The sequence below is a fragment of the Coffea arabica genome, chromosome 1e (assembly GCF_036785885.1).
Source record: "Coffea arabica cultivar ET-39 chromosome 1e, Coffea Arabica ET-39 HiFi, whole genome shotgun sequence".
NCBI lineage: Eukaryota > Viridiplantae > Streptophyta > Magnoliopsida > Gentianales > Rubiaceae > Coffea > Coffea arabica.
Window position 1 is genome coordinate 53,634,958 of NC_092311.1, and position 27,374 is coordinate 53,662,331.

The 27,374-nt window shown below is 38.5% G+C and overlaps 4 protein-coding genes across 4 annotated transcripts; 3 read left to right on the top strand and 1 right to left on the bottom strand.

Annotated features, from left to right (window-relative positions):
* The first annotated feature begins 408 nt into the window (after positions 1 to 408).
* Positions 409 to 2,613, top strand: LOC113733535 (uncharacterized). The gene is made up of 6 exons (XM_027259873.2): positions 409 to 599; positions 710 to 856; positions 1,009 to 1,131; positions 1,408 to 1,674; positions 1,803 to 1,967; positions 2,155 to 2,613. The coding sequence occupies exons 1-6, from the start codon at positions 552 to 554 to the stop codon at positions 2,458 to 2,460; spliced, it is 1,056 nt and encodes a 351-aa protein (XP_027115674.1). The 5' UTR covers positions 409 to 551; the 3' UTR covers positions 2,461 to 2,613.
* A 181-nt stretch (positions 2,614 to 2,794) lies between these two features.
* LOC113733551 (uncharacterized) lies at positions 2,795 to 7,069 on the bottom strand. Its single transcript, XM_027259875.2, has 5 exons — positions 6,693 to 7,069; positions 4,532 to 5,017; positions 4,326 to 4,415; positions 4,130 to 4,201; positions 2,795 to 3,205 (listed from the first exon to the last, which is right to left on the bottom strand). Exons 1-5 carry the CDS (start codon positions 6,741 to 6,743, stop codon positions 2,987 to 2,989), a joined length of 918 nt encoding a protein of 305 aa, XP_027115676.1. The 5' UTR covers positions 6,744 to 7,069; the 3' UTR covers positions 2,795 to 2,986.
* A 1,059-nt stretch (positions 7,070 to 8,128) lies between these two features.
* Positions 8,129 to 17,371, top strand: LOC113733577 (probable transmembrane GTPase FZO-like, chloroplastic). The gene is made up of 11 exons (XM_027259876.2): positions 8,129 to 8,826; positions 9,288 to 9,844; positions 9,956 to 10,024; positions 11,761 to 11,958; positions 12,750 to 12,881; positions 13,708 to 13,794; positions 13,927 to 14,364; positions 14,484 to 14,651; positions 15,791 to 16,018; positions 16,395 to 16,510; positions 16,961 to 17,371. The coding sequence occupies exons 1-11, from the start codon at positions 8,307 to 8,309 to the stop codon at positions 17,238 to 17,240; spliced, it is 2,793 nt and encodes a 930-aa protein (XP_027115677.2). The 5' UTR covers positions 8,129 to 8,306; the 3' UTR covers positions 17,241 to 17,371.
* Positions 17,372 to 20,046: 2,675 nt separating this feature from the next.
* LOC113733598 (uncharacterized) lies at positions 20,047 to 21,639 on the top strand. The gene has a single exon (XM_027259877.2). The coding sequence runs from the start codon at positions 20,399 to 20,401 to the stop codon at positions 21,443 to 21,445; it is 1,047 nt and encodes a 348-aa protein (XP_027115678.2). The 5' UTR covers positions 20,047 to 20,398; the 3' UTR covers positions 21,446 to 21,639.
* The last annotated feature ends 5,735 nt before the right edge of the window (positions 21,640 to 27,374 follow it).

Below are 27,374 nucleotides of genomic sequence, written 5' to 3' on the forward strand. Positions count from 1 at the left end.
TTTAAGAAAAAACCAAAAAAAAAAAGGCGTGTAAGAAAAGAGCAGTATTGGATAAAGAAGATGTCTTGGTTCCAAGAATGAGTTTTTAATAGCATATTTTAAAATGAGATTACAATGCTACAAAAAGTTGAAAATACGAGAGATAAAGTGAGATATTTTTTAAAGTTCAACAATACTAAGTAATATTGTTATAAAATTCAGGAGGGGTTTCTAAATTGCTCCCCTTTTTTTGGGATTGGGGGAGAAGGGAGAGAACTCTTCACACAAATTTCCGACACTTGAAGACCTACATATCTGGTGCGTGGCCTCATATTTATCCATCGGTTGGATTGGATTTGGAATGGTTGAAAGTTTATTTACAAAACCAGAACGTTGGCATCGGCCCACCCATCACCTACCATTTAAACCTCTATCTGGCTCTCAGTTCCAATAGTCCATTGCCCCTGGCTCCTACTAGCCGTTACAAACTCAACTTTCTCATCCCGCTCTTCCTCTCTCACTCCCACAACTTTTCTTCTTACTTTTTTCTCTTTCCAAATCCAAAAGCTCCCATGCCTACTTCACTACTACATTCGTCCTCCCCCGCTTCCTTGAATAAGGTTTGCTTCTTTTAATGCTATTCACTCACTCAACAAATCTAACTACTATGATTAATTTTCTCTAATTCCTCAGCCATAAAAACTTTTTTTTTTCTTTATAAAAATTACAGGGATCAGAATCATTCATGGGTTCTCCGCCTCTCTTCAGTCCATCCTCTGATAAGTGTTTCTGGAGCACTCTCCGCAGCCGCATCGATGTGCTCCTCGAGAGCAGAATACCCACTGATGATTCATCCTCGCCTCCTCCTACCCAGACGGTAGCTTTTCATTTCCTTGTCAGTAAACCAACCCCCCCCCCTTCCCCCGGGGGCCTGGGGGGAGCGGTCCTTTTTTGCTTGTCTGATCGGTTGCTTATTTCATTAAATTTGCGTTGTTTTTTTTTTTTTTTTTCCCGAAATTTGATGGATAGAATGCTGGAGCTGTGGAAAGGGAAAAGAGGATGAAGGAGGATTCCATGCTTCTGCTAAGAGGGTTCGACTCTGTTGCTTACTCACTGTCTCAGCTCTCCGACAATCTGGAGAATGCCCTTCAGGTAACTTCAAAGTCAACTTCACGAATCCTTTTTCTTTTCTTTTTTAGGCAACCAACTTTCTGAACATCCTTATCAGCATCCAACTAGATTCCTGACTAATGTCTAAAACACACATGTTCCATTTCTGTCCTAATTAATCTCCCTCTTGATTAAATTTATGGTATGGTTGGTTGAGCCTTTATTAATTCCTTTGTATATCAAACATAAACTGGGATCCATTTTGTAAAATTAGTTATAAATTGGAATGGAATGTGATGGGAATTTCCCCTACGGCAGGGAGCAAGAGATCTTGCCAAACCGCCCACATTGACTGAAATATTGAATTGTACCTTGGAGAGGGCAAAATATGAACAGCAATTGCCACAGAGGAAGGAAGATGAACATGGAGAAGAAACTGAAGGAGAGAGCAATGAAGAAGGAAAGAGGGGACATAAGAGAAAGTTTGATACTCAAGGATATTCTGATCAAGATCAAGAGGATGTATCCCTGAAGGGAAAGATGAAGAGCTCAAAAGAAATGGGCAACCTCAACAAAGCCAAAAATGTTGGTATCTATCAGATTTAATTTTGGGCCATTCTGATCATTGAAGAGTTTGTATTGCAAGAATTTTGTAGTGACAGTTCACTTTGTACCTCTCTTAATTTATTTATTTTTGTGTGTGTTTTGTGAAGCTTGCAATTTCGATGGCAACAAAAGCTGGTGCCCTTGCAAGAGAACTGAAATCCATTAAATCAGACTTATGCTTCATGCAAGAGCGCTGCACTCTATTAGAGGAAGAAAACAGGAGGCTTCGTGATGGATATTCCAAAGGAATAAGACCAGAAGAAGATGATCTGGTAGCTTTTCATTTTATTGTGCTCTTCAGCATAACATAAAATCGTAGACACAAAGGGCCAAAAAAAAAAAAGATCTTTGCTCTTTCATTAGGTCTATTTCTCGAGTTCTTCTAAATTTCTAATGTCTATAGCACAAACTGTAAAAGAAACTCAAGATAATGTCTAGGAATGTTTATCTAATGTCCAGGTAAGGCTTCAATTGGAAGCACTCCTTGCTGAAAAATCAAGACTGGCATATGAGAATGCAAACTTGGCCAGGGAAAACCGGTGCCTTCACCAGCTAGTAGAGTACCACCAGCTCACCACGCAGGATCTGTCCGCGTCTTATGAGAACTTGATAAGAGGAATGAGCTTAGAATTTTCATCACCAAATTCTGTACGAGAAGCAGATGAAGAAGAAGAAGAGGAAGAGGGCAGAGGAGTTGATGGTACCCCGAGGCCAAATATTTTGGGATTCTACAAGTCACTGGATGCATACTACGATGAACCGTGACTGAGTCTCATAGAAGACTGGAAAAAACTTGCAATGCAGATTAGACGATCAACAGATGGGTTTTGTTATTTCATTTAATTTTTTTTTTATTTTGTATTTTTTTTTCCGACAGAGGGATCATGTTTGTTAAATAATACCCAATACTTATTATTATTTGAGATGCTCCAATTAAGTTGAGTTGATAACACACGGAAAACGTTCTTTAGAGGAAGTTGCCTAACAGAAAACAGAGGAGTTTTCAGTTCACTGGTAGAACAACAATGGAAGACTCAGAAAATCCAGACTGGCGTTCCAATGCTCCTATGTAGGCAGCAGAGTCAATGCTTAGACGAACTTAATATAACAATTGGTACTGGGTGTCATTAAATGCCATATTGAAAATACTTGGAAGCCGCAGATACAGATCTTATTTCATGAATTAAACAACCTAGGGTTAGCCCACATGAATTAAGATTTTGCTTCCAAAAGTTGCTTGGACAAAAAAGAAAAAAAAAAAAGCAGTCAGAAGATGCTTTCACACTTCAATTTATTTCTTCTTCCTAACATATTTCTTATGAGTTGCCCCAAATGCAGTCCTCCGTTCATCTGCAGGAACAGCAGCTCCATTAATGGTGGTTTCTGGCAAATTAAGCTTGCTTACTGCTGCTTGAGCAGAAAAATTAATTGCTGCTTCAGTAGCTTTCTCTAGTTGTGATACTAACACCATATCCTTCAGATTCCCAAAAACATCCTTCATTTTCTCATACTGCAGACAGGTAAAAAAGAAACCAAATGTCAAACACAGATCATATGGTAGGTTGCACCACCACATACATCGAGGCCTTGTATCAGCATGCATAAAAGGAGGACTACCAACACCTACAAAGACTCGAAAGCACAACAGGGCAACTAGAGAGCACAAGCTTTCTGCCTACCGCTAGTTAACAAGAAGACTAGAAGAACCCATGAGCAAAGACAGGTTCAACTAGTATAGTATTTGTCCGCATATCTTTTATGATTCTGCAAGTACAACCAGAGGTGCAAACTAAGCTGAGTTGAAGCGGGAAAGCAAGTTACATATTGCAAAAGAATTCGAAGCACTGACACACTACTTTTATAGTGTTTGACGAAGCAACTACTCAATAAACAAGGACTTCCTCAGAATTGCACATTATGTAGTGCTTTATTAGAATATGGTAACCAATGCTAGAAAGCTATCAATTACCAGCGATTTGAGCAGCACAGAAAGATAATATTACCAACAGCGCAAGAACCTGCTCAGGACATCCTATAGGAAGCTCACTATGCCAAAAAAAAAAAATTTTCAGGTGCTAAACTCATTATGCAAAGTTATTCAGCAAAAACTGCATGAAGCCCATTTACGTCACAAATGAAAATAGTTTTCTTCTCGTGATGACTAGATGCAGCATATAATGATACTTCAGATCTGGGAAGATAATTAGACCTGTCGGCTAATTATTAAACTCGAATGTAAAAATTTCCTGATTTTGGCTGGCAAGGAAAGTGAAACCTTAAGGAATGACGTAGCGTCCTTAAGCTCAACCTTCTGAGCCTAGAATTTTTGCTTGATAAGAATACATGAAGAAATACAAAGCTATCTTCCATAATTCTATCTAAAACAAAAATAGCTAGCAAATTATGTTTCTCTGAAAAGGTCCAACTAACATACCGCTTCAACTTTTCCACAGGCAAATTCCAACTTTTTGGAGAGTTGATGATTTTCCTCGGTTAAGGCCTCAACCTATCAAAAGCCAAAAAAGTTAAACATGTATTGAAAAATCATAATTTACATGTGTGCGCGCGCGCGTGTGTGCGTGAGAGAGAGAGAGAGAGAGAGAGACCAGAACTGGACTTCAAGAGGCAACCTTTTTTTGTGACTCAATATACAGACTTCGATAATTAAGTTCCATATGCTGAGTTTCACTTGGAAATGGCCTTTTTTTACCCTGAACAACCTTTCAGTGGAAACAAGAGAATTACGAAGTCAGAATTTCCAAGCCAAAGCAATACAGAACTATACTAAGTCAGAACTTCAAAGCCAAAGCAATACAGAACTAATCCAGTTAGATACCTGCGACTTGAATTCTTCAACAGACTGAACAAGAAAGCCAATTTTTTCTTCCAAGTTGTGTTGATTAGAGATTGGTTGTGAGTTAAAAGGTTGAACAAGTGGCTCTGAGTTCGCTTCTTGAACAACAGCCTCTGTGTTCACTTCTTGAACAATACGCTCTGCATTCAATTGTTGAACAATAGGCTCTGAGTTTTCTTGATGAAGAAAAGGCTCTAAGTTCGATTGTTGATCAAGTGACTCCTCTTCACTCTCACTACCAGCAAGATCAATCTTTTCCACAATCATCTCTTGGTTTGGCTTAGCTGATTGTAAATTCCTAAGCCGGCCTGACCTCCTAACAGTTCTAGCCATATTTGATAGTGCCTTCTTAGATGAATTCTTCTTTAAAGGTAAGCTGCTCGTTGATGCCTTCTTCTTTGATGGTAACCTGTTAGGACTTGTCTGCTCGTCCTCCACGCTCTCCAAAGGAGGATTAGAAGTCCCATTCTATGAAAAAAAACAAAGTAAGTGCATAACGCAAATACAAATACCATTCAAAAAATAAACTATAAAGGAAATAGGATAGAAAGTAATACTTCAATCGTACAAACATGTGAGGCATGCAAAAAACTTGAAGGCCAAAATTTTTCTATATCTCTTCCGTTCAAATTTTAACATACTGCTACAGTGTTACTATCTCAAGCTGTCCTAAGAACAAAATCTTCCGGACCCTAACCTGACAGCAAGTTTTTTCTTTAAGAAAAGAAACAACAAGACAACAAGATAAAGTTCATTGCGTATGCAAGTAAAGCTTCTTGACAATGATGAACCTGTTTACAGAAAGTAACTATTCACAAAATAAAAACAAGAAAGTATGAAGTCTCAAGTATCTCTTAACAAGACCACATTAACATGCCTTTTTCATGCAGACACGTTTGACCCAAAACTTCAAGAATAGTTTTGAACAAAAACCTGCATCACTTGTTACCAACAAACCATAAATATCTCATCTTGTGCAATTCGTTGATTTTTAAAGAGAAAATTATCAGTAGAAAGCTGTGCGGCCAAACGTACACAAATCCACATGCATAAACATATATTATGCATGCATAAACCCATATGTAAATCCAGCGAGATAATCTGATATTAATCACATGGTTGTACAAGTGAGGTTGATCCAGGACTATACCTGAAATTGCAGTGAATGCCTACATTTATTACAAGATCAAAGATCAATTTCATTCTTGGTATGAATTTTTTTGCGATACACCTGCATTGAATAAAAAAAACCCCAAAACCTGATTTTCCCAACGGATCTACTGTATTTATATGTAATGACTGCGCTATAGCAAAATGTACAAGTTTCACATATACCTGGATATTAGTATTGTGTACATTGTTGGAACAAGATTTTGCGTCCAAATATTTGGTTTTCCATTTAGTACTAATTATTTAGAAAAAGAAAATTATGGAGTACTATAACAGTGAGTTTCCTAAATGGATGAGCAATACTTGCATCTTTGTAGGAATCTAGTACATACGTAGAAATTCATAAAAGAATCAATGTGCACTGACAACCTAAATGGACGACCACGTAGCCTGCATCTGAATGACACTTTTCAGACTACCCTGATATCTATAGGCTAAGCTGCAGATCTGATTAAATTACAAACACACTAAAATTCCAGATTGCTAGCAATTTTAAAATCCGTTATACTTATCAAAGTTCCGGCCTCTTTTAGGTTTCCATCCACGGCCGATCAGTAAGGATACATATCTTACATATATAAAGCACAAAAAAAAAAAAAAAAAAACCAAAACCACTCATGGATCCGGCAAGAACCGACGAGGACATTAACACACACAGAGCGGAACATGTCCGTCAGCAATTTTCTCATCCCATTATCAAGTTGTACCTGTTCATACATATACACACACCCATTCATATACATGTTTTTTTTCACCACGAAAAATCCCTCAGCCATCACACACAAGACCACGCCTTTACGAGCGCACAGTATCACGCTAAACATATAAAGACACCCGCTTTTAGACATGCATGCGCGGCGGTGCCGGTGCATAACAGGATAACCAAAAAAAAAATATCACGAAAAAATAAGTAGTAAAAATTGAGTATGAAGTTGAAAAAAAAAAAAGAAACCTGTACAGCCAAAAACTATACCGCAAAGACGTCATCTTTGGGCTTGGCTTTGGCCTTGGCTTTTTTCCCCATTCCCTTCTCTCTTCCGCTACCAGCAAGTCTACCTCTGTACTTTTTTATTTTTATTTTTTTTTTGGTTGGGGATATGTGTCTTTGAGTCTTCACTGTACCTTTTGCCTCTCTCTGTAATATCAGCGAAATCTGTCTTGAGACGAATGGGACACCACCAGTCTAGACGGTCTGAGAGTGTCAAGAGAGGAGGAGTTGTCGGTAGTGTAACTGGACGAAGTTGGACGGGGTGGCATTAAAAACTTTCTTACCCTCGTCCCGATTTTCGGATGGCACGTCTTTGACTCATAGACTCGTCTTTGACATACTATGGAACTTTTCTCCAGTTTATTATGCCTAGATACATGGCACTATTAGATTTTGTTTCTCAATCTTCCTTCCCCATTTTCTTTGGATTATTTCCCCTTTAATTGGGTTTCCATTTGTTTGTGCACCGTGAACATTATGAATAAGTGACCGAGTAATTGAATAAATTAGACCGATTAAATGAATAAATCATAGAAATTAAAAGAAAAAGAAAAGTTATGCAATTCAATTTTCAACCAGCCACTTGTCTTACAATTTTTTTTTTTTTGAGGATGGAGGATTTTGTATTGGATTATTTTTTTATGCATCGATATTTTTAATAATTTTATTATACTAGCAGTTTTGAACATAAGCCACATACACATAATTTGAATTCTTTGAAACTGGTTGTATCATGTTTTAATTGGAATAAAATCTTTGCAATTTGCACGAACATAAACATATATATATATGTATATGATTGAGTAACTATGAAACACAGACTTTTACATTATTACAAAATAAGTATCAATCTACACATTTTTATTCCATAAATTCTCCACATATTTAATGTTTAAATTTTAAAATCAATTTTTAAGAAAATAGTTTTTATAAGTATTAGATTGTAGTTTATTTGTCCATTTTTATTTACTCGTATCATTCTCATATTTTTTAACAAAAGTATTTTCAAAAAATTATTCTAAATAATCTCCGATCCAAACACACACAAAATACAAAAGTAGAAAAACTGAGAGAAGAAACTTTCGGTGGTGGGGAACTACTAGCCTTTGGCTGATGGCCATCACTAAGGCATTTAAGGCGTCTTCCACCAATTGTCACATTAAATAGCTTCTTAAAAAATTCAGACAGGTATGGAGTATACTGTATGATCCGACGATGGTTCAATTCTCATCGTCCCTTTAGATTCAATTGGATCTCCTCCTTATATTAAGACAGCGCAGTGTAGGATAGTATTGACAAAGTTTCGATTGACCAAAAAAAAAAAAAAACTTTCGGTGGTGGGGTCCAGATGAAACGATAGGAGCAACAATCAACAACTTCCCGTTCCACCACACAAAACTAGGGAAGGAGTACTACAACAAAAAAGACATTATTGGCGTCCAAAACAGAAGATGATAAGGCTTTTCCACTCACCTTAGCTCTCTCAGCCTCAGAAAACTCCTTCTTGTTTCCCTCCCACCATTACTCTCCACCACTCAATTCTCCTCTCCGCCACCGACTCCCGACGCCCCTCTCTCTACCAGCAACCTCCCCTTCTCTATGGTATCATTAACACCTCACGTTCCCAGCACCCTTTCCCGACCACCACCCCCATCACATCCCCTGTTTTTGTGTAATCCCAAGCTCCCGAGCCACCTCTGGCTTACTCGCGGCTCCAGTTTGCCCCTAACTTCTCCGCTGAAGAGAAACATCACTACTAGTACTGCTTTTCCTTTCATTTCGAGCTCTCTTAGCCAGCAGCAGCCCAGAACTTTATTTCCGGGCGGATACAAGCGGCCTGAGATTAGAGTACCCAATGTGGTGCTCCTCTTGAGCTCCCACGAGGTCTTCGAGGAGGATAAAACAAGGGGCGTCCTTGATGTTCTTGATAAGGCCATCGCTAGTTCGGTGGTTGGCATCGTGGTGCTCAGGGGCGGCGGAGCAAGAGGTGGTAAGTTGCTGTACGAGGCTGCTTGTGTGTTGAAGTCAGTGATCAAGGACCGAGCTTACTTGCTTATTGAGGAGCGTGTTGATATTGCAGCCGCCGTCAATGCCAGTGGAGTTTTGCTTTCTGATCAAGGTCCATTTCCTTTTCGTTAGTTGCTGCTTCCTATTCTCGTTTGGATATAATTGCCCTACTTGACTTCAGATTGATGACTGCTAGTACTAGTATCTTTTCAACTTACCTCATGCAAGTTGCATGTATTGGATTGATTAATAGAGTAGTTGAAACCGTACTAGTTAATTTCTTCTGTTGCTTTAGTGTTCGTTGACAATCATTGGAAAAGATTATACTGTATCAGGCTAATCGTTTGATTTCTGCTAAATTGCCAAATACGCCTGTTTTTTTTTTCCTTGATGAAAAAAATTACACTTTTTTTTCCTTTTTTTTTCTTTCTAATGAAAAAGAAAGAACAAAAGGTTCTGCTTTCATGAATCTTCTATATGTAACCATTTGCTGGTTATTCTTGTTTAGGATCGTCTACTTAACTTGAGTTTCTTTAGATCGTTGGTCTGTAAATTTTTCCTGCTATCTGACAGGTCTTCCTGCAATAGTGGCAAGGAATACGATGATAGATTCAAAATCTGAATCGGTAGTTCTTCCTTTGGTTGCCAGGACTGTTGAGACTCCCAGTGCTGCTTTAGATGCATCAACTTCTGAAGGTGCCGACTTTCTTATATACACCATTTGTGGAGATAGCCATAAGGAGGATCTGGTGTCATCTTTGTTTCAGCGTGTCAGGATTCCTACTTTTATCATGGTTGATTCACTTGTGGATGAGAAGTCATTTCATGAAGCTTTGAATTTAGTCAAATCTGGAGCAAGTGGATTAGTAGTTTCATTGCCTGATTTAAAGCTGCTTGGCAGTGATGATTCAAACAAATTATATGAAAGTCTATATGTACTTAGCAAGAGAATGGACGGCAAGGTTCAAAAATCTGATGAGATGAATATGTTGGATGTAGACAATGGTAGTTCTCCAAAGGTAGGGGTGGCTGGTTTTGCAAAATTAGAGGAGAGAGAAAGACAGTTGGTGGAAACAGAAAGATCACTTCTGCTCGATGCAAGAGATGTCATCCAACAAGCTGCACCACTGGTGATCTTTTAATTTTGATATTTGGCAGCTGCAGCTGCACTGATAACTATTTTTAGCTTAATTATTTTCAACGTCTGTTAATCTGCAGTTGTGTTGACCTTGAAATGGCAGATGGAGGAAGTGTCTCTTCTCATGGATGCAGTTTCTCAACTGGACGAACCATTTTTGCTGGTCATAGTGGTAATTGAGTGCTGAACTTCAACAAATTCTGGTACCAGGATATACATGGGTATTAGCTCTGAATTTTAATTAATTCTTTCTTCTTTATTCACTCCACTCTAAGACTTAGTGTCAACTAATTGTTGAGTGCAAATACCTTGTTTGAAGCCTATAAATTCTTTTCCATTCATTGGATTTACAACTTTCTCTCTGTTGCCTAAAAACTCATTATCTTACTTAAGATAGTTTGAGTGTCTGGAATTCATACACTGCTGACTCTGTATTCTGTTTATTAATTCTCACTATGAAAGTTTCTTGAATGCCTTTGACTTGTATTATACCTTCATGATCAACAGTAGATATAAAGCAATGAGACGCATTGCGTTATGATGTCCATGCTGAGAGATCTATTGGTGATTGAGTCCCCGAATTGTTGCAGTATCCCCAACTGATAGATGAATGTCCCAAGATATTTATTTATTTCTTTCTTCAATTTTTTCCTATTCCTGTCTTTCCCCTTTCTTTTCATATAGCCTACATGAAGTGGAAAATAAGGTGTAAATCTTCACAGAGTGGAAATTAAGGTGTGAATCAGCACCTTTTCTACAATCTTTGAAATTCCATCATGCTGTTAATTAATCTGAAACTATGTTCCGGTGTGAGTTAGATATGGTTATGTATCTAGCTGTCAGGTGTTCCGAAATCTAAATAAAAGATACCGGCACACAACTAAAATTTTGGACATGGGTACTTCAATATGGGGCAAATCTGTATATTAAACTACAGCTGTAGAAGAAATCATATACAGTATCTCATTAGTATAGCTGAATGCCTTGTTATATCAAACTTTTTGTGAGTATCTTGCTCTTGGCATTTCATTGGCCGAAAACTAAACGCCTCTAAGATGTCTAGGAAGAATTCTTGGGTTGTAAAGTAGTTCTCTGCTAGGATTAGTAAGGTCCAATAGTCGATCTTTAGTAAAGTACCCAACTGATGCTGACCAGATCAGACACATGTACCACACTGGCCCCCAGGTTGTATCCTGTAACCAGGGATACTTTGGGATTGCATGAACTGTCCATAAAACAGAAATGTGAAAAAGCTTCTGTATCTTGAACCACTAATAATGATGGATCAGAAGGGGAAATACATGAATAGCTGCTTCCATTAAGTTAAAGTCTCTCCTCTGTTCTTGGAAGATTGTACTTGCTCATGTCTGGTGGTAATGCATGGGCATTGCTTGTCAACATCGTACCCTTTCATGTTGTGGTCATAAACTAATTTTAACTCAGAGGATTTCCATGTTGAAAATCTTTGAGCTATGTTTTTATGCTCCTTTTCCGTGTCAGCTTTGATTTTTTCCCCTTCTCTTTGTTCTTTTTCTATTATTTTAGGACAAAAAGAGAAAAGGAAAGGCAGAAATCTAGTTTGGGTCTATCTTTCTAAGCCATCTCATGTCTAGAAAAATAATGCAAAACTCTCATTCATATCCTACATTGATTTGTTGGGTGACTGCTTTCAACTTGATTTTTGATCATTTTGATGCTTTTATCCCAGTCATTTACTAGCTCTTGAAGAGGATGAATTTTGGGGCTTAATTGATCCCTTTTTCTTCTTTCCTCTCTTTTAGTCGTCAGTTTAAAAAAGATTATTTGAAAGCTAAAGTCTGGGATGTGAAAATGTTTGTCAACTCTTATGTGATGGCAAAAGATTATGGATAATGCTGATCATGATCTTCTTTATCTTGAATTAATTAGGGAGAATTCAACTCTGGGAAATCAACAGTCATAAATGCTCTTTTAGGAGAAAAATATCTGTCAGATGGGGTTGTTCCTACCACCAATGAGATTACTTTTTTACGCTATTCTAAAGAAGATGTTCATCACCAACATCGCTGTGAAAGACATCCAGATGGTCAAATTTTGTGCTATCTCCCTGCTCCAATCCTCAAAGATGTGAGTTGTTTCTTTGTTTTCCTGTTGATCAAGTGCATGTTGAATTTGTAAACCGCGCGTTAATTTCTGTTTTTTCGTGGATATATAACTAATTCTTATATACGTCATCTGTCACTTCAATTATTTTCATTCTATTTTTGTTATTGTTATCATCTTTTGTTTTTGTTTCTTTTTATTCTGAACTTTTACTTTAAGGTTGCTAATTACATGTACAAGAAAAAGCAACTGTTGGTTGTAGCATGCCTTCTGTACTGGTTACAAGTATGGTCAACTCTTGCCCCTTTCTAATGCTGTAACAAGTATGACATAATTTCTGTTGCAAGAAGATCAACCGAGAGTAACTAGATTCGGTTTTATAATGTAATTCCCGGACAAATATTGTCTTCTTGATGAAATCATGAAGGTTATGGCCTCTGTCATATGGTGTCGTCAGATTACTCAGATGCAGCATGCATTAAGCAAGGACTGTCTTTGATAGTAAAGTGATGACTGATATGAAGATAATTTGTTTGTCTTGCTGTATTAAACATACAATTAGTGATCAAGAAGACATGAAATGTAGTCTGTGAAGAACAAATTGTGACTGAATGAATGATGGTTTAGAATATTTGCATGGAAAGAAAAGGATGTTTCATATCTGCTTAAGATCTTTCATGTTCCTGTCTACTGTCTGTTGTACTGCAATTTATTCTGCCCTTTGGACCTAATTGTGCACATCTGAATGCAACGTGTGTGTGTGTATATATATATATATATATATATATATATATATTGATGGATCTTTGAAGCAGATGATTATTGTTGATACTCCTGGAACAAATGTGATACTTCAAAGGCAACAGCGGCTTACTGAGGAATTTGTGCCACGTGCAGATTTAATATTGTTTGTCATGTCTGCTGATCGGCCACTGACAGAGAGTGAGGTATGATTCTATATGGTTAATTTGAATGTGAATTCTGCTTGGTGTTTTGTGGTTAAGAGGATGGTGTATAATTTTTTTTTATTTGTTGAAAAATTGAATTTCAAAGTTTAGCTGCTGTTGATACTGTGCAATTTAATCATGATGTTACTTATAATCCATAAGGGGCTGGTCATGCCTGTTACCTTGAGAACTGTTGTGAGGAGTTTTCATTGCATTGCAGATGTACTTCTATATCTGCTGCAGGCATTAAGTTTTTACACCTAACTTTTATTTCATAATTTAGTTGTCTTTGATGATTTGACTGAAACGGTTGTCACATATATATCAAGTTTTGATTGTTTGTTTATTGGAGAGGTGTTTATTCTGAGGTTCTGGCACATATACTTGTTGACTGGAAAGTAAAATTTTGGTTTTACAGTTTCCAAGTGAAGCCAATAGGTGACTGAGGTGGTACACAGCTCAAGGAGTTTTGCTTATTCTATGTTTGATGCTATCCTAGAAATATGGTTTTAGATTTTGCTAGAATATAACTGAAATAGATGGAGAAAAATAGGTCTGTAAAGGCTGCTGTTGCTTGCCTCATTTAGTACTTCCTAACTAATTGGTCGTAAATGATTCACGGCTTTACTTCTGTACACTCTAGCTCAGTTAGTACTTCCTAACTAATTAGTCATACATGATATGCAATTATAACCCTTAAGAATACTGTGTCTTCATCTCCATTTCAAGAATTATACCTCTATTGCATTCTGTTGGTTCTTTTTCTTTCTCACGTCTTTTTTTTTTATCAGTTGATTAGTTTGTATCAATTTCTGGTTCCCATCAGGTTACTTTTCTTCGTTACACTCAGCAGTGGAAGAAAAAGGTTGTGTTTGTGCTCAATAAATCCGATCTTTATCAGAACACTAGTGAGGTTGGTCATGAATTCCAGTTGAATTGATTATAGTTTCATAGGAAGTGATTTAACTTGTTTCAGAAGTTGTGAAGTGCGTTTCAGACCTTTGGGCTTGGCATGCTTTTAATCTAAATAACATTACTGATGCAGCTTCAGGAAGCTATTTCATTTATAGAAGAAAATGCACGGAAGTTGCTTAATACTGAAATTATAACATTATATCCCGTGTCTGCACGGTGTGCTCTTGAAGCAAAGTTATCTGCTGCCTCAAATGTTAGTGAGCTTGGTGAACTGTACAGGACAAGTTCTCATTGGAAAATCAGTAGCTTCTTTGAATTTGAAGATTACTTGTACAGCTTTTTGGATGGTACAACAAGTACAGGGATTGAACGGATAAAGCTTAAGCTTGGAACACCGCTTGGGATTGCAGAGCGGTTACTGTCTTCTTGTCAAAAGCTTGTGAGAGAAGAGTACCAGAGAGTGAAACTGGACTTGGCATCATTGAATAACATTGTTGATGGGGTGAAAGACTATGCACATAAGATGAAAAGTGAGAGCACTGCTTGGGAGAGACAATTATTGTCTCTGGTAAGAGAACCACTTTAAGCACTGACCTCCAATCTGGTTGTCTGCTTTCTTTTGTTTCTCGATTTTCCTGTATCTGTTGCGAGTTGTTTATGAAAGTGGTGCATTTTGTGAACACGCAGGTTAATTCTGCACAAGAACGTGCTATCCAGCTTTTAGAATCAACTCTGCAGTTATCAAATCTTGATATTGTGACCTCATATGTTTTCAAGGGAGGGAATTCTGCTCCTATGCCTGTGACCTCCACTGTCCAAAATGACATCATTGGGCCAGCAGCTTCTCAAGCAAAAGTGAGTATACATTCTGTTAAACTTGGAGTTTAGCTCTGAGTGGTACTTCCTGTATTCAATGCATTACCAACTCCATTTGTTTTCCTTATAAAGTAAGTGATTTTGCGGTGTATTGGGTACTCATGGCCGAGCATTAAGATATTTAAATCTGGTTCACTGGCTGAATTGTCATTTCTTCCATGTTTGACTAGTCTAGTCAAAGATGAGGGTTATACATGGTGTATTATGGCCTTTCTGTGGTTTTGGGAAGTTTTTACCAAAATTTGGACTAGATTTGGCTTGGCCTTGACTCTCTTGTATTTTGATTTTAGCCTGGTCCAAGCCTTGGCTGACTTCCTTGTTTGGCTGTCTAGTTAGCTAGTGTGGTACGTTCTCAACAAGATTGATGAGCTTTAGGTACAATTAACTCTGAGCTGGTAAAGAATTTACAATATATGTTTCAAACAAAAGGTATTATAGGAGCCTTAAATTAAGTCAAACTTAAAGAATGAATGTGAATATATTCCAAAGTTGGGGTTTGAACCTCTGGCCTTAAGCTCTGGGTAAAAAGGAGATATATTTGAAGTTAGTGGCAGCTAATTGCCATGGATAGCAAAAATAATAGCTTGCTGTGATTGGCATAATACTAACCTCTTCTCTTGTTTCCAGGCTCTTATATCCTGGGAAAATCAATATTTTGTTACTGGAAAATAAGCAAAATCTCATATTACTTGTGTTTTGCTGATTACTTATATGTCTTGACTGAATTCGTTATAATACAAGTAATTGAAGTAACCCTTTTAACTGTCCCTTTAGTAGGGGGAAGAAAAGGTTAATCAATTAAGTTTGCACGGAAAAAAAGAAACTTAAAAGGCATATGGTTCTGTTAGATTTTCCTAAAGCAGGGCTGGTTGTCAAAGTTAACCTAACAAATGTCCCAAGTTTTGTCTTCTACATCTTTTAATCAAGCTGTTTATGGAACTTCCTAGCAAGTCAATGTAATTGAATCCCCATCAGTGTTGTGATTCAGTATATGATGTTGCACGAATGCAGCATACTTATTTATTTATGCTTTTTCTGATCCATGATGACGTCATTGCATCACATGTCTGAGTTGGGATCAGCAAATCTGAACTCTTCATGATTGAATTCGTGTTTAGAATATTGTTGGGGAATATGTGATATGGTTACAGTCAAGCAATGCTCGTGAAGGAAGAGTTTATAAAGAAGCTTTGGCACAAAGATGGTCTTCATTAGTTGATCCACACCAGGTACAACTTCACAAAACTGACTTACTTGGGGAAAGAGGCGAATTGAGTGTCAAAGTGCTGGAAGATTTCAGTGCATCTGCTGCTTCTAAACTGTTTGAGCAAGAAATTCGCGAAGTGGTAAGTTATTCTGTATCTTTAAGTTGATAAACAATGTTTGTTTTCCTTAGAATAAATTCTGCCCTATGGCATTGCTACTTGATACTGTTACCTTAAAAATTTCCAATTTCAATGTCCATCGTGTGTGATTTTGGCGTTTCAATCAAACAATGCCACTTCTATGAGCAAGATTTAGTAAATTCATCTTACATGCAGAAGTTTTGGGGTTGCTGCAGTAACTTGGTTGCTACTTTTTTTTTTTTTTTTGGACCCTTGCACCATAAGGGTTCTTTGTTCATCTTTGAAATTGATTGTCCTTGAAACTAGGAGTTTCCATGCATATAACTGTTAGATTTTGACATAAATAATGGCTAATGTTTTCAAGCAATCATTTCAGTTCCTGGGTACTTTTGGTGGACTAGGAGCAGCTGGTTTGTCTGCATCACTTCTGACATCCGTACTACCAACAACACTCGAAGATCTCCTTGCTTTAGGCCTATGTTCTGCTGGCGGGTGATGCACCTTATCTGTTATGCTCATAACTGCCCTGTGTGTTGCTGACTATGACTAAATTGACACAGCTAAAGCCTTCTGGACTGATTTTTTTTTTTTTTTTTTTATCAGTATATGTTTTAGTATAGAGGTAGATATTAGCAAATATCTGATCCATTGAGGTAGCCATGGTACAGCTCTCCCAGAAAGTGAGGAATGATAATGCATGAGAGACAGAGTGGAAAGGAGGACGGTGAGAACTGAAAAAATGGTCAAGATAGTGCCGACAGTGGCATAATATATTATCCTCAGGGATGTATGATAGACAACCTAAGTATGGCAGTCATATCTCTGGTTCTGCAAAAATGACTTATATATTATATGGCATGCATGCTTATGCTTCCTCACTACCAGCAATAAACTTTTGCGGAGTGCAACTCTAATCCTGATGAAAGCTTTGTTTTGTGCTAGCTTGTTAGCAATATCCAACTTTCCCGCACGCAAGCGACTGGTCGTGGATAAAGTGAAGAGGGCTGGAGATGCATTAGCTCGTGAACTTGAAGGGGCAATGCAGAAGGACCTTTTAGAGACAATTAATAATCTGGAGAAGTATGTAAGATTTGTGGGCGAGCCATACCAAGATGTAATGCAGCATAGACTGGACGAACTCGCTGGCACTTCGGACGAGTTAATACAGATTGAGAAAAAACTTCAGACATTAAGAATTGAGATTGAAAATCTCCATGTATGATGATACTCGGGAACTTTGAATTAATTTTTGTTCTTGAATGGTTGGTATTTTTTTTTCTCAGAAGTGATGCGGCTGTGTGCAAGCAGTTGCAATTGCAAATTCGCATTTTCTGAAGGACAGAACTTGATGAATTTCGTTTGTTCTTGTTTGCGGAAGAACATCATTTATGGCAGTTTTGATGGCCCTAACCGCAGATCAAATTAGAACCACAACCACCATCTGTCCTGTGTTCCTCAGTCGACCCTGATTTTACAAGCAAACTAGCGGATACCGTGTTCCTTGTGTGCCACTCTGCACCATGTATGTATTACTGCGTTGGAAAATTTTCAAGCGGGATTGTCGTTAAGCATCGAGTATTTGACTGACTATTGCGGGGACAAACTGGTAAGAATGTCAATGCCAGCCATGATAGTAATAATACCTTTAATCATCACGTATGTGATTGCACTGAGGGCAGGGATTGGCAATGATGTCAATTAGTTGAGTTCAAATTCCTATAGAGGGATAGGTCTCTTGACATTAATCATGGTTTGTCGGAGGAGTGTGCTGCTGGGGTTACGTGCGGATCAAGAATTTGAGCCTCTGCATGTCCTGCATAAATTAACCACTGCCTTTATGATCTTTCTCAGACAAATAGAGCAGTGAAGCTTGGAGCCAAAAAAAGGATGGCACTGAAATGGTCAAAAAGTAACAAGAGAGGCATAAACATCCATGCCCCCTCTTCGCCTTTCTTCCTATTCCACGCAATCCTCACACAAAACTTGAATCGTCATTTTCAGACCATTGAAGGTTGTTCATTTCCTTCCTACTTGAGATTTACTGCGCAGCGGATTTCATGATTCCAAGCTTAGCCCCAATGCATGGATTTCGTACATGTAGATTCTTATTTTTATTTTTTTACGCAGCTTCACCGCAACAATCAGCTTGGAAAAGGTCCGAGATTTGATTTGTTATATCACCTCACCTGCAGAAAACAAACGCTCGTTGATGACAATGTCGAAGAACGTAATTGCTGCAACAACGTGCATGTTAAAAAGGTACTAAAGCTGCTGTCTGCTCGAGAGCAGAGTAGCAAGGCAACGCCAGCAATCTGCTGTTCTCTTTGAAAACAAGGGAAATAACACATGTTTTTGCAACAAGAAGATGCAAAATTGTTGTGAGCTAATTAATTAATGCCTACTGATTCGCGGTATAGACACAAACGTTGGCATGACAGGTTACCAATCCAGAAAAGAAAAGAGGTGGTGCTCTCAAATATTATTAATATTTATGCCCGCACGTCTCGATCCAGTCAAGGTCCATCTACCAAGCAAGCGTCTCTCTCCCAACAACTGTAATTTGGTAACTACGAAAGCACAAATTCCCGGCCCCGGCTCCGGCCCCGGCCCCGGGCCTCGGCCTCCCACCGTGACGAAAGGATTAATTCCATGTAATTTGTCTAGTGGCTAGTACCTAGGGGGCTTAGATGTCGAGCAACCCATCGTGAGTTAAACCTGGGACGACCCTTCAAAATGATCCCATGTTTCTTGAAGCGTTGATCTTTCTTTCAATCCATGAGTTGAAGTTTCAAGTAACACAAATTACGTTGATTTTTTTTAATCTCAATGCAACAATCTCAGCCCATGTCCATACAATTTTATTCCTAGAATACCCTTACAGGCCTTACAAAAAAAAAATTTATGTGAAAATTTATGTAAAAAAGGAGAGAAAAGATGTTGTCGACGAAAACTGCAACGGCCGTTCTGATATTATCCCAAAAAGGAAAAAGCGTAAAGCCAATTTGATTCCTTAGCCCACCAGACCGGAGCCGAGTGCAAAAGATAAATCGTGTATTTCCTCTTAAAAGTAATGCCATAACTAACCGCATCATTACCTTCATAACTAACAATTATACTAATGGCTTCTTTGGTCTTTGCATCGCTGAAAGCAAAGCCCGAATAGTGGTGTATTTTTGGGATGTTATGAAACTGAAATTCACTACAAATACAACGTCACAAGTGGATGTGCATATATTTTGATGGAGGCTCAAGACTTCCAAGTTCCAAGTGGGGGGAGTGGTCCTACAACCACAAAAAGCATATTTTGATGGAGGTTCAAGTGGTCCTACGTACGACGAGAATTTCAGTTTATTCAGTTCAATGCTCAAAATTTCTCGAGACATTCTAATCTTTTTTTTTTTTTGTCGAAACGATAGATGTCCTATAACCTAATCTAGCCTAGTCTAAGGGGAAGGGGAGGGGGTTCGATGTGAGTACAGACTCCATCGATGAAGGTCAATTAAGACCGCCATAAATTGTGACAAATTTGTGGGAAACAGAGATTGAACCCCTGACCTCGAGACATTCTAATCACTCGAAGTGAAAATAGGTATTGAGTTGAGTGCTGGGATAAAGCTTGTGAGAGTGGGAGTGGGATGGAAAGATACTCCCATGAGAATGAGAATGAGAAAGAAAAAAAAAAAAAAGGCAGGACAGGAAATCTCTTTCAAATAAAAATATCACAGACGAAACCTGTCGATGGACCCTTTTTTTTTTTTTTTCCAAATTCTTTGCCCCCTTGTTGGCTCAGTTTTGGATGGTAAGATAATATGCTGCGGAAAGCACGTAAAGTTTAGATTTTTGATGAAATTCTCAAGCCAAACAATCAGGTCAATGGGCGTCCCCCTGCTCCTGTAGTTGACATGCTGAGCAAGGACGAAATAGTACCAACTGAGCCAGTAGCCTTCCGATAACCTATTCCGCTAGTTTCTTTTCCTTTTTGTTTGGGCAGAGTAAAAGCTTTATGTGAAGTTGGCCCCCCTTCCTCTTTCGGAAGAAACCTTTGGGGAACCCCTATAAATTCACCCCCTCTCCTTTCACTTCTCTTTCACGCTCTCTGCTTTCTTTACTATCCCTTCTTCTTTTGTTCTTTTTTTTTTTTTTCCTTCCAAGACTTCAACTATGCACCTCCTTCTACCTTGAAATCCGAATTTCATCTCAAAATATAGAGCGTGGGTTTGTTTTGAACCTTGTTTCCGAGAGGCACTACCATAATAAGCATATGATCTACACAGCTTTAGGAATAATGCACTATCACATAGCTTAACACCACCCCTGTTCTTCCCCTGTTTTTTCTGCTGTTTTTCCCGTCACACCTTATCCTCGGACAACAGCAACAGCATGTCTTCAAGCGTGTGTCAAGGGTTGCAGTCATGTATTGAGCCTGGACTCGCGGAACCACGTGTCTTAATTCAGAATTTGGCTCCACCAATACACAACTCTTCCCAGTCCAATCCATGGACTCAAAAGCCAAAAAACGCGCCTCCGCAACCACAACAGGAACAAAATGAGATGATTATTCCCAATGAGAATGACAAGAGCACCCTCATCCAACGCAAATACTGCTACTGTGATTCGGTTGAGAGCAAAAGGAACAGTGACTCGCTCTGGAGCTCCATCCAGGCACTCACCAGAACCAGTCAGAATCGCATGCAAGTGAGCGAGGCAGAACAGCAAGTCTACGTCCACCCTCTCGTCAAGCGCTCCTCATCCGGATTAAGCACAAAAAGCTTGGAAATGTGCACCGAAAATTTAGGGAGCGAAACGGGAAGCAGCATTGACCAAAGCATAGATGACTTCCCTTCCCCTTCACTGGATTCCAGGCGGAGGAATGTCCAAGGCATGCACCGATCAAGGTCACGAGAATTCACCAAAAAAATGTACCCCAGTGTTGGTTTTCCTCCTCCCCTGACTTCTATAGGCGGCTCAGGCGGTGTCCATATGAGGACTCACCGCGAAGGTGGACGTCTGGTGTTGGAAGCTGTAAGTGTTTCTTCTTGCAGCTCTTACTTCAAAGCTGAACGTGCCAATGGCAGGCTTAGGCTTTCCTTGATGAGAGGTGGCTTCACGGGCTCTGACGACTTTCATGACTTGGTGGATGAGTACGGAGAAAATGCGTACAACATGCAACACAACGAAGAAGATGAACCAGAAAAGGAAACTGATAATGACGAAGAAGAGGTTGAAATTGAAGATGCTGCAGAGGATGATGCTAACGAACGTGCTGGCCAGTGGGAAGATGAATCGGATGTGAACGGTGAAAATGTGGTATATGAGGGTGTGGGGGTTGGAGAGTTGGCAAGACTTAGCAGGTGCAAAGAAGGAGGAGCGATGACTAGGAACGGCGAGATGTCAACTTGGGAGCCGTATTTGGTGACCACTTCCTGAAAGCTCGTAAAAGCCATCTTTTGGACCTCAGGGCCAGGATAATGCTACAAACTTACTACTATTGCATAATATATCACTCTTCTATTATTATTGAATAGGATGTACATATTGCTCTCCTGTGTCTGTCTCTTGTAAGTTGTAAACCCCCCGGCAGTTGTTATTGTTACTATAGGACGTACGTCTCCATCCTGCTATCCACCATTATCTCTGTTCTTGCAAGGTGCTCTTTTTTTTTGGACTAGCTCAAGTCATCTTTGCTAGTTACTGCTATAAATTTGTTCTCAAGATCAAAACTGAAGTTAGTTAAAGACCTGTAAGATGTTAGTTGAAATCCAGGGGAGTACTGGGGCCTTATTGCAATCAGTTGTTAAACTAGCACGGGTAGAGGCACGTCTCGATCATGCTAATCATTGAGGTCGTACAGAAGACTTTAAGCCTTATGATTAAACACGAGATATTTATTCTTTGAGGTGTCAAAGATCCACTGGTTTCAGTAACAGAATATAATCAAGGTTTGATAGTAGTAATAGCAGCAGCACTAGTAGGAGTAGTAGTACGGCATTCCCGACATTAATCAAATTGTACGCATAAGCTGCTTAATTAAAAGTGGCAAGCAAGTTTGGATGGTGGACGTACGGCTGGTTTACGTATCTAAGCATCACAAAATTGGGAGAGGGCCGGTGCCAGTTATGATTTGGTCCAGTTCTGTGGGATTATTGCAGTACTTATTTCTAGTATACTGTTTGATGCGAAATCACGTTACCTTATTACTATATTCAAGAAGAAGTTGGTGTATACTTCACATTTATTTGGTACAACCATACAAAGTGATTGTAGGCAAGGAAATTCACATCAGCCGGACACAAAGTGATTGTATAAAAGAAAATTCACACTTTCACATGTATTGTACGGCAACCCAACCTAACAGCCCCAGTCCCACAAAATTGCACCAGCAACGGGCGTAGGACCCTCTTAAGAGTAGAGCAACAGCCCGCTCCATTCCCATGGATGGATGGACCAACCTGACATCACTGCAGCTGAAACAAAGCTTGAGTCCATGTGCTCTCCTCGTTCAAGATTCTACATGTTCTAACAAGTTGGTTCAGAAAGCAAGCACTACTCCACGTCCGATCAGTGCACTTAATGAATTTGGCTTATGTTTGTCCCAGTTTTTGTGTAATCCAGCCAACCAACCGGGGGGTTTTCGACAAATCACAGGGCATCTTACGATTGAGATTACATGATCATATGATCGTTGTGGGTGGTCCTAAAAGAATGAAGGGAGTACTAGGTTGGAAGGTTGTTTAAGTTGTGGGAAATGGGGCAAATGGTATGGACCAGGAGAGCAAGTTGGTCTTGCATTCCTTAAAAGAGGAGGGCAATAGCCCAGCGTGGAGTTTGGCCTTCCATACACTACCGTTTCTTGTGGAAAAGAATGCGATGGACACTAGAAAGACATGCAATTAAGTACAGAACGCCAACATGCATGCACATTATTGTGTCTCTTTGCTAAATGCATCACGTGCTTCTGAAAAACCTGGGCCATCAACCATACCCTTTAGTTTCTTCTAATGTTTTTGAAAACCGGATCGGACCGGCCGGCTCGACCGCGAACCCGGCCCGATTCTATGTCATAATTGACTTTGTCAGAAAATCGGTTGAATCGTAAAAACCACCGAACCGGATTGAACCGATGGTTTCCGGTTTTCAACTTTACCCTTTTTTTTTTTTTTTTTTTTTTAAGTTTTGCAAAATGCAGCTATCAAGATTCGAACTCAAGACCTTTGTAATATAAGACCAATGTATTAACCGTTGCACAATCACATCTTATTAGTTTTTTTTGATAACTTATTTATATAAAACAAACACTCATATTTCTTTTTTTTATTTTTCTTACAAAATCTCATCCTCTCATGTCTCTTTCTTTTTAATCTTCAACTCCCTCTCTCTCTATCCTCTTTTCTTTTGTCACTCCCTTTTTAATCAAACCTCTTTATTTTTAATTTATTGATGTTTTCTTCCATCTTTTAATTTGGTTTTTGTCCATTAAATTGAAAAAAGTTAAAAAAGAATTATTTTTCTTTAACCCAAATTATTTAATGCCACAACCACTCACTTTTATCTCATTTTTTGTTTGTTATCAAGTTTACATTTCTATTTTCGATTCTCTTGACTTCCTTCGAACTCCAAACTTCCTTTTTTAAATTGCAATCTCTAAATCCTAAAACGTAAATTAAAATTTAAGTTCACAATGTCTAAATTCTCATAGACGTGAATTTTGTATAATTTCAAAATATTGTGATATTTTTGGGTTGGATTTAGATATAATTGAAATTCAGATGAATTTTATTTGTTTTAACTTATAATTTAAAAAATTTATTTTTAAAAATCCAAGTTATTAAAAAATAGTAAACTTTTCATCATATAAAGTATTAAATTAGTCCATTACATGTCTTATTTTGTGCATATATATATATATTTATATAAATTATTTTTTAAAAAATTCATTGAACCGGGGTTGAACCTCGACCCTTTCACTTCACCGGTTCAATTAACGGTCCGGTTTTTAAAACATTGGTTTCTTCACCATAATTATCTCAAAAAGAAAAAAAAAACTTGGCACAGTTCAGCTTTGGCTCTGCCCTTTTGAAAAAAAAAAAAAAAACGTACTTCATTATCAGTTGCAAACATTAATATACAATTTGTGCTGCATTCACAAGGCAATTGCATGGTTGGTTGATGAGCATATGCATCTTGTATACGTGCCACGGCACTTTCGTGCGAGCAACCTTTCCCCTAGTCTATTCACAAGGCAGCTGGAAGTGAGCCGTTACGGTCCAATGATCCCGCAGCTTAGTCCTTATTTCCACAGTTGGGATCCTCTATGCCACTATTCGGTGCCAAATCCGGTGTCAATCTCACTTATCACGTGATGATAGAAGAAATTTAAATAAATAGCACATGACAAATTAAATAAATAGGATATTTGGCATAAATATTGAAGTGGCACTGTATTATCAAGAAAAAAGTGGCCCTGAGAATCCCGTGTGTTATTTCCAGGGGTTTCACGTAAAACACTCTTTAGACGAGGTGCCTTAAATCTATCTGACTGTCAGGTTTCTTCAAAGTGGAAAGTTTATAATTATATATACCCTCAGTATGACTTACATCCCTCTCTTATAGATATGTACTTCGTGGCATTCTTGGTAGGACTAGATTTCCACAACTATCACTTGCACAGAAGTGGAATGTGAATTTAATTAGTAGGAGCTAACAATAATGATATTTAGATGTTTTGACAATATATGAATGTATATACGTATGTATGTATAGCGCCGAAGACAATATCGAGCGAGTAATAACAGCTTCTAATTGTACTTCTCCAGTGGCATCTTGTAGATAAATTAAATGCCTTGTATTGTACTCCTATATGTGGTTAACAGCAAAGCTAAAAGAGGAAAGAAGTACGTAGTAAGTAGTACTAGTAAGTTTCAAATATGGCATTAGCAAAAATGGCACGCGCAATTAATGTCCGTAATTTCTCAATTTACTCATTAACCAACATATTATTGAGGATGATGCCCTTTTCCAAATGAAATTAGCAATAGCCAAGGGTGTGATATCGTAAGTGGAGTGTGGGCGCCATCACCGTGTAAGCGGCACTAATCAATTTGGAATCCCTTTCGTCCCGTTATTCCTGCCCAATCCAACTGGGGGTTTGGTCCGGTGTTCGCCTATTCTAGTATTCTCTTCTTCTTCGAAAGGGTAAAATGCAGCCCATGTGCTTGGAACAACTAGTAAGTAGGTTACTAATGCCAACGAGAGGTTGTAAGTTCAATTCCTGCACGTGATGCCTTGAAAAGCTTTAGGATAGACCTTCACCCCGAGGGTAAGAGCTGGACTTTGCGGCCGCTCTTTGGACCAAATCCGAATTAGTCTCACCGAGGGTAGGGCGAAAGGTCAAATCTTATCTCTCATTACTTTGTAATTATTTGGCTTCTCCAAATCTATATGGGTGCATGGTGCACCAAATTTCATTCAATGACAGTTCAAACTCCGTCAATTCCTTTATTGACTCAGTTGGACCTCTCCTAAAATAAGTTAGATTAGAAATAGAGTAAATGATATCTATTGACAAAAAAAAAAGGTAAAATGCCAGGAAAAAGGGTGGTTTTTGTTGGGTCTTGGCAAGTTCTTGGAACCGTCTAATCTAAATGAAGTCCAATCCATCCTACACAAAAGGAAACCCCATTTGAGTCTTGTCCGCCCGACCATGGACATAAACAAACTCGCATTACACGAAAACAAATTGGAACAAAACATACGCTTATTATGAGTACCTTTCAATTACGAGGGTCATAGAACAGTTTTTTTTTTTTTTCTATTATCACTATCTACATCAACTTCTATTTTAAATTATGCTTGAGAATGATCCAACAGGATCACAGGAAATCAATAGAATTAAACCACCATCAGATTATAAGAATGCAAAAAGCACTCATTTAAATTTAAGAGAAATCACATGAACTTTTAATGAAATGCGAGATTTGAAATTTTAACCCTTTGCCCCACCAAAAAAGACACGTGTGAGATAATTGGTTTCATAGAATAGTTCAAGGACCCGATATTTGCCTTTGGTCTCCTCGTGAATTGTGACGCCATCCCTTGTCGACATCTCCAGGGTCAATCACCAACGCCCGCCCGTCACTTTCCTTGCGTGGATAGTGTGTATCCCTCATAACCAGCCCGATATGAATCGCGCCGCATATCATGAATACAGACTTTCTAACATTCCCTTAAACGGTCCCAATTAAATTGCAAGGAAGTGGTCTGCAGGTGGCCTCGTCCAGCGGAATCAAATCCTACTGCTACCATTTCTACAGTGGTTTTGCGATCTCGTGATGCCCACTTTGTCCTACCTGTTTAGCTTCATTTTCTTCTCCACATGTATTTGATAGGCTCTTCCGGTCCCCCCCCCCCCCTTTTTTTTTTTTTGGTTACAATATTTAGCTTCTTCCTCAAACGTTGGACATCCATCCTTTTCCCATATATTTTCTTCCGTGTCAGCATATCATCAACCTAATCCTGATTTTTTTTTTCCTTTTTGTTATTCAAGTATTAAACCATCCATCGTGTGGTATCAAGAAACGTTTTTCCTGACCATGGAGCATCGATTCGCACTCTCCAAAATCAAATTGATGATGTAGAAATTCAAACCAGAAATTGTATTGACTTTTGATTTTTTGTATGCTACTGAATATTATTGATTGCGTGAGATAGATACGAATACCACTTACCAACTTGTGACATAAACGGGCGTCTTACAACCTTATAAATATAAGTTTAGCATGCAAAATTCAGAATAAACATAAGGACCAGAGCATCCGAGGAAAGGGCCCATATGACATAACTGGCTTTCTTGCCAAGGCCACCAGAGTCTTTGATGCTTATCGCCGTATAGCAGCAACTTCTTGTTTGCATGCATGGTGGTGGTTTTTAGCTAAATTGCGCTGGCGCACTCTTTTTCCTTTTTTTCGTTTGTTTTTTTCCGGTCGTCTTCTACATTCCGTCCTCAAATGTACACATATCATCAAGATGATGATTGACTTCACATTCTCTATTTACTTTGAGAATGATACATACTACGTAGCATTTAATAAGAATATCATATGGTTTGACGCTGAAAACTAATTGCGGGACTTGTTGATCCCATGGACTGGCGAAGAGGTTTAGTGCATGAAAATCTGTACCAGGATATTATGCTGGAACTAGAAAGGGGAGGGGATGAGCTACTAAAATGAAACGGATAATAAAACATTCGTTTTCAGGTACGCCTGATCCTAGACAAGTGCCATATTGTTGCTGAATCATATATATATTCATCTAACAATCACTAATGTTGCCATCCAATCCGGTTCTTGTGGTCGTG

Coding starts and splice junctions, on each gene's coding strand:
- LOC113733551 (XM_027259875.2), bottom strand. CDS start 6,743: ATGGGGAAAAAAGCCAAGGCCAAAGCCAAGCCCAAAGATGACGTCTTT. Junction 4,416..4,531: donor TTGAAGAATTCAAGTCGCAG/GTATCTAACTGG, acceptor TTCCACTGAAAG/GTTGTTCAGGGTAAAAAAAG. Junction 3,206..4,129: donor CCTGTGGAAAAGTTGAAGCG/GTATGTTAGTTG, acceptor ACCTGTCTGCAG/TATGAGAAAATGAAGGATGT.
- LOC113733598 (XM_027259877.2), top strand. CDS start 20,399: ATGTCTTCAAGCGTGTGTCAAGGGTTGCAGTCATGTATTGAGCCTGGA.
- LOC113733535 (XM_027259873.2), top strand. CDS start 552: ATGCCTACTTCACTACTACATTCGTCCTCCCCCGCTTCCTTGAATAAG. Junction 600..709: donor CCCCCGCTTCCTTGAATAAG/GTTTGCTTCTTT, acceptor TAAAAATTACAG/GGATCAGAATCATTCATGGG. Junction 1,968..2,154: donor GACCAGAAGAAGATGATCTG/GTAGCTTTTCAT, acceptor TCTAATGTCCAG/GTAAGGCTTCAATTGGAAGC.
- LOC113733577 (XM_027259876.2), top strand. CDS start 8,307: ATGGTATCATTAACACCTCACGTTCCCAGCACCCTTTCCCGACCACCA. Junction 8,827..9,287: donor AGTTTTGCTTTCTGATCAAG/GTCCATTTCCTT, acceptor GCTATCTGACAG/GTCTTCCTGCAATAGTGGCA. Junction 9,845..9,955: donor TCCAACAAGCTGCACCACTG/GTGATCTTTTAA, acceptor TTGAAATGGCAG/ATGGAGGAAGTGTCTCTTCT.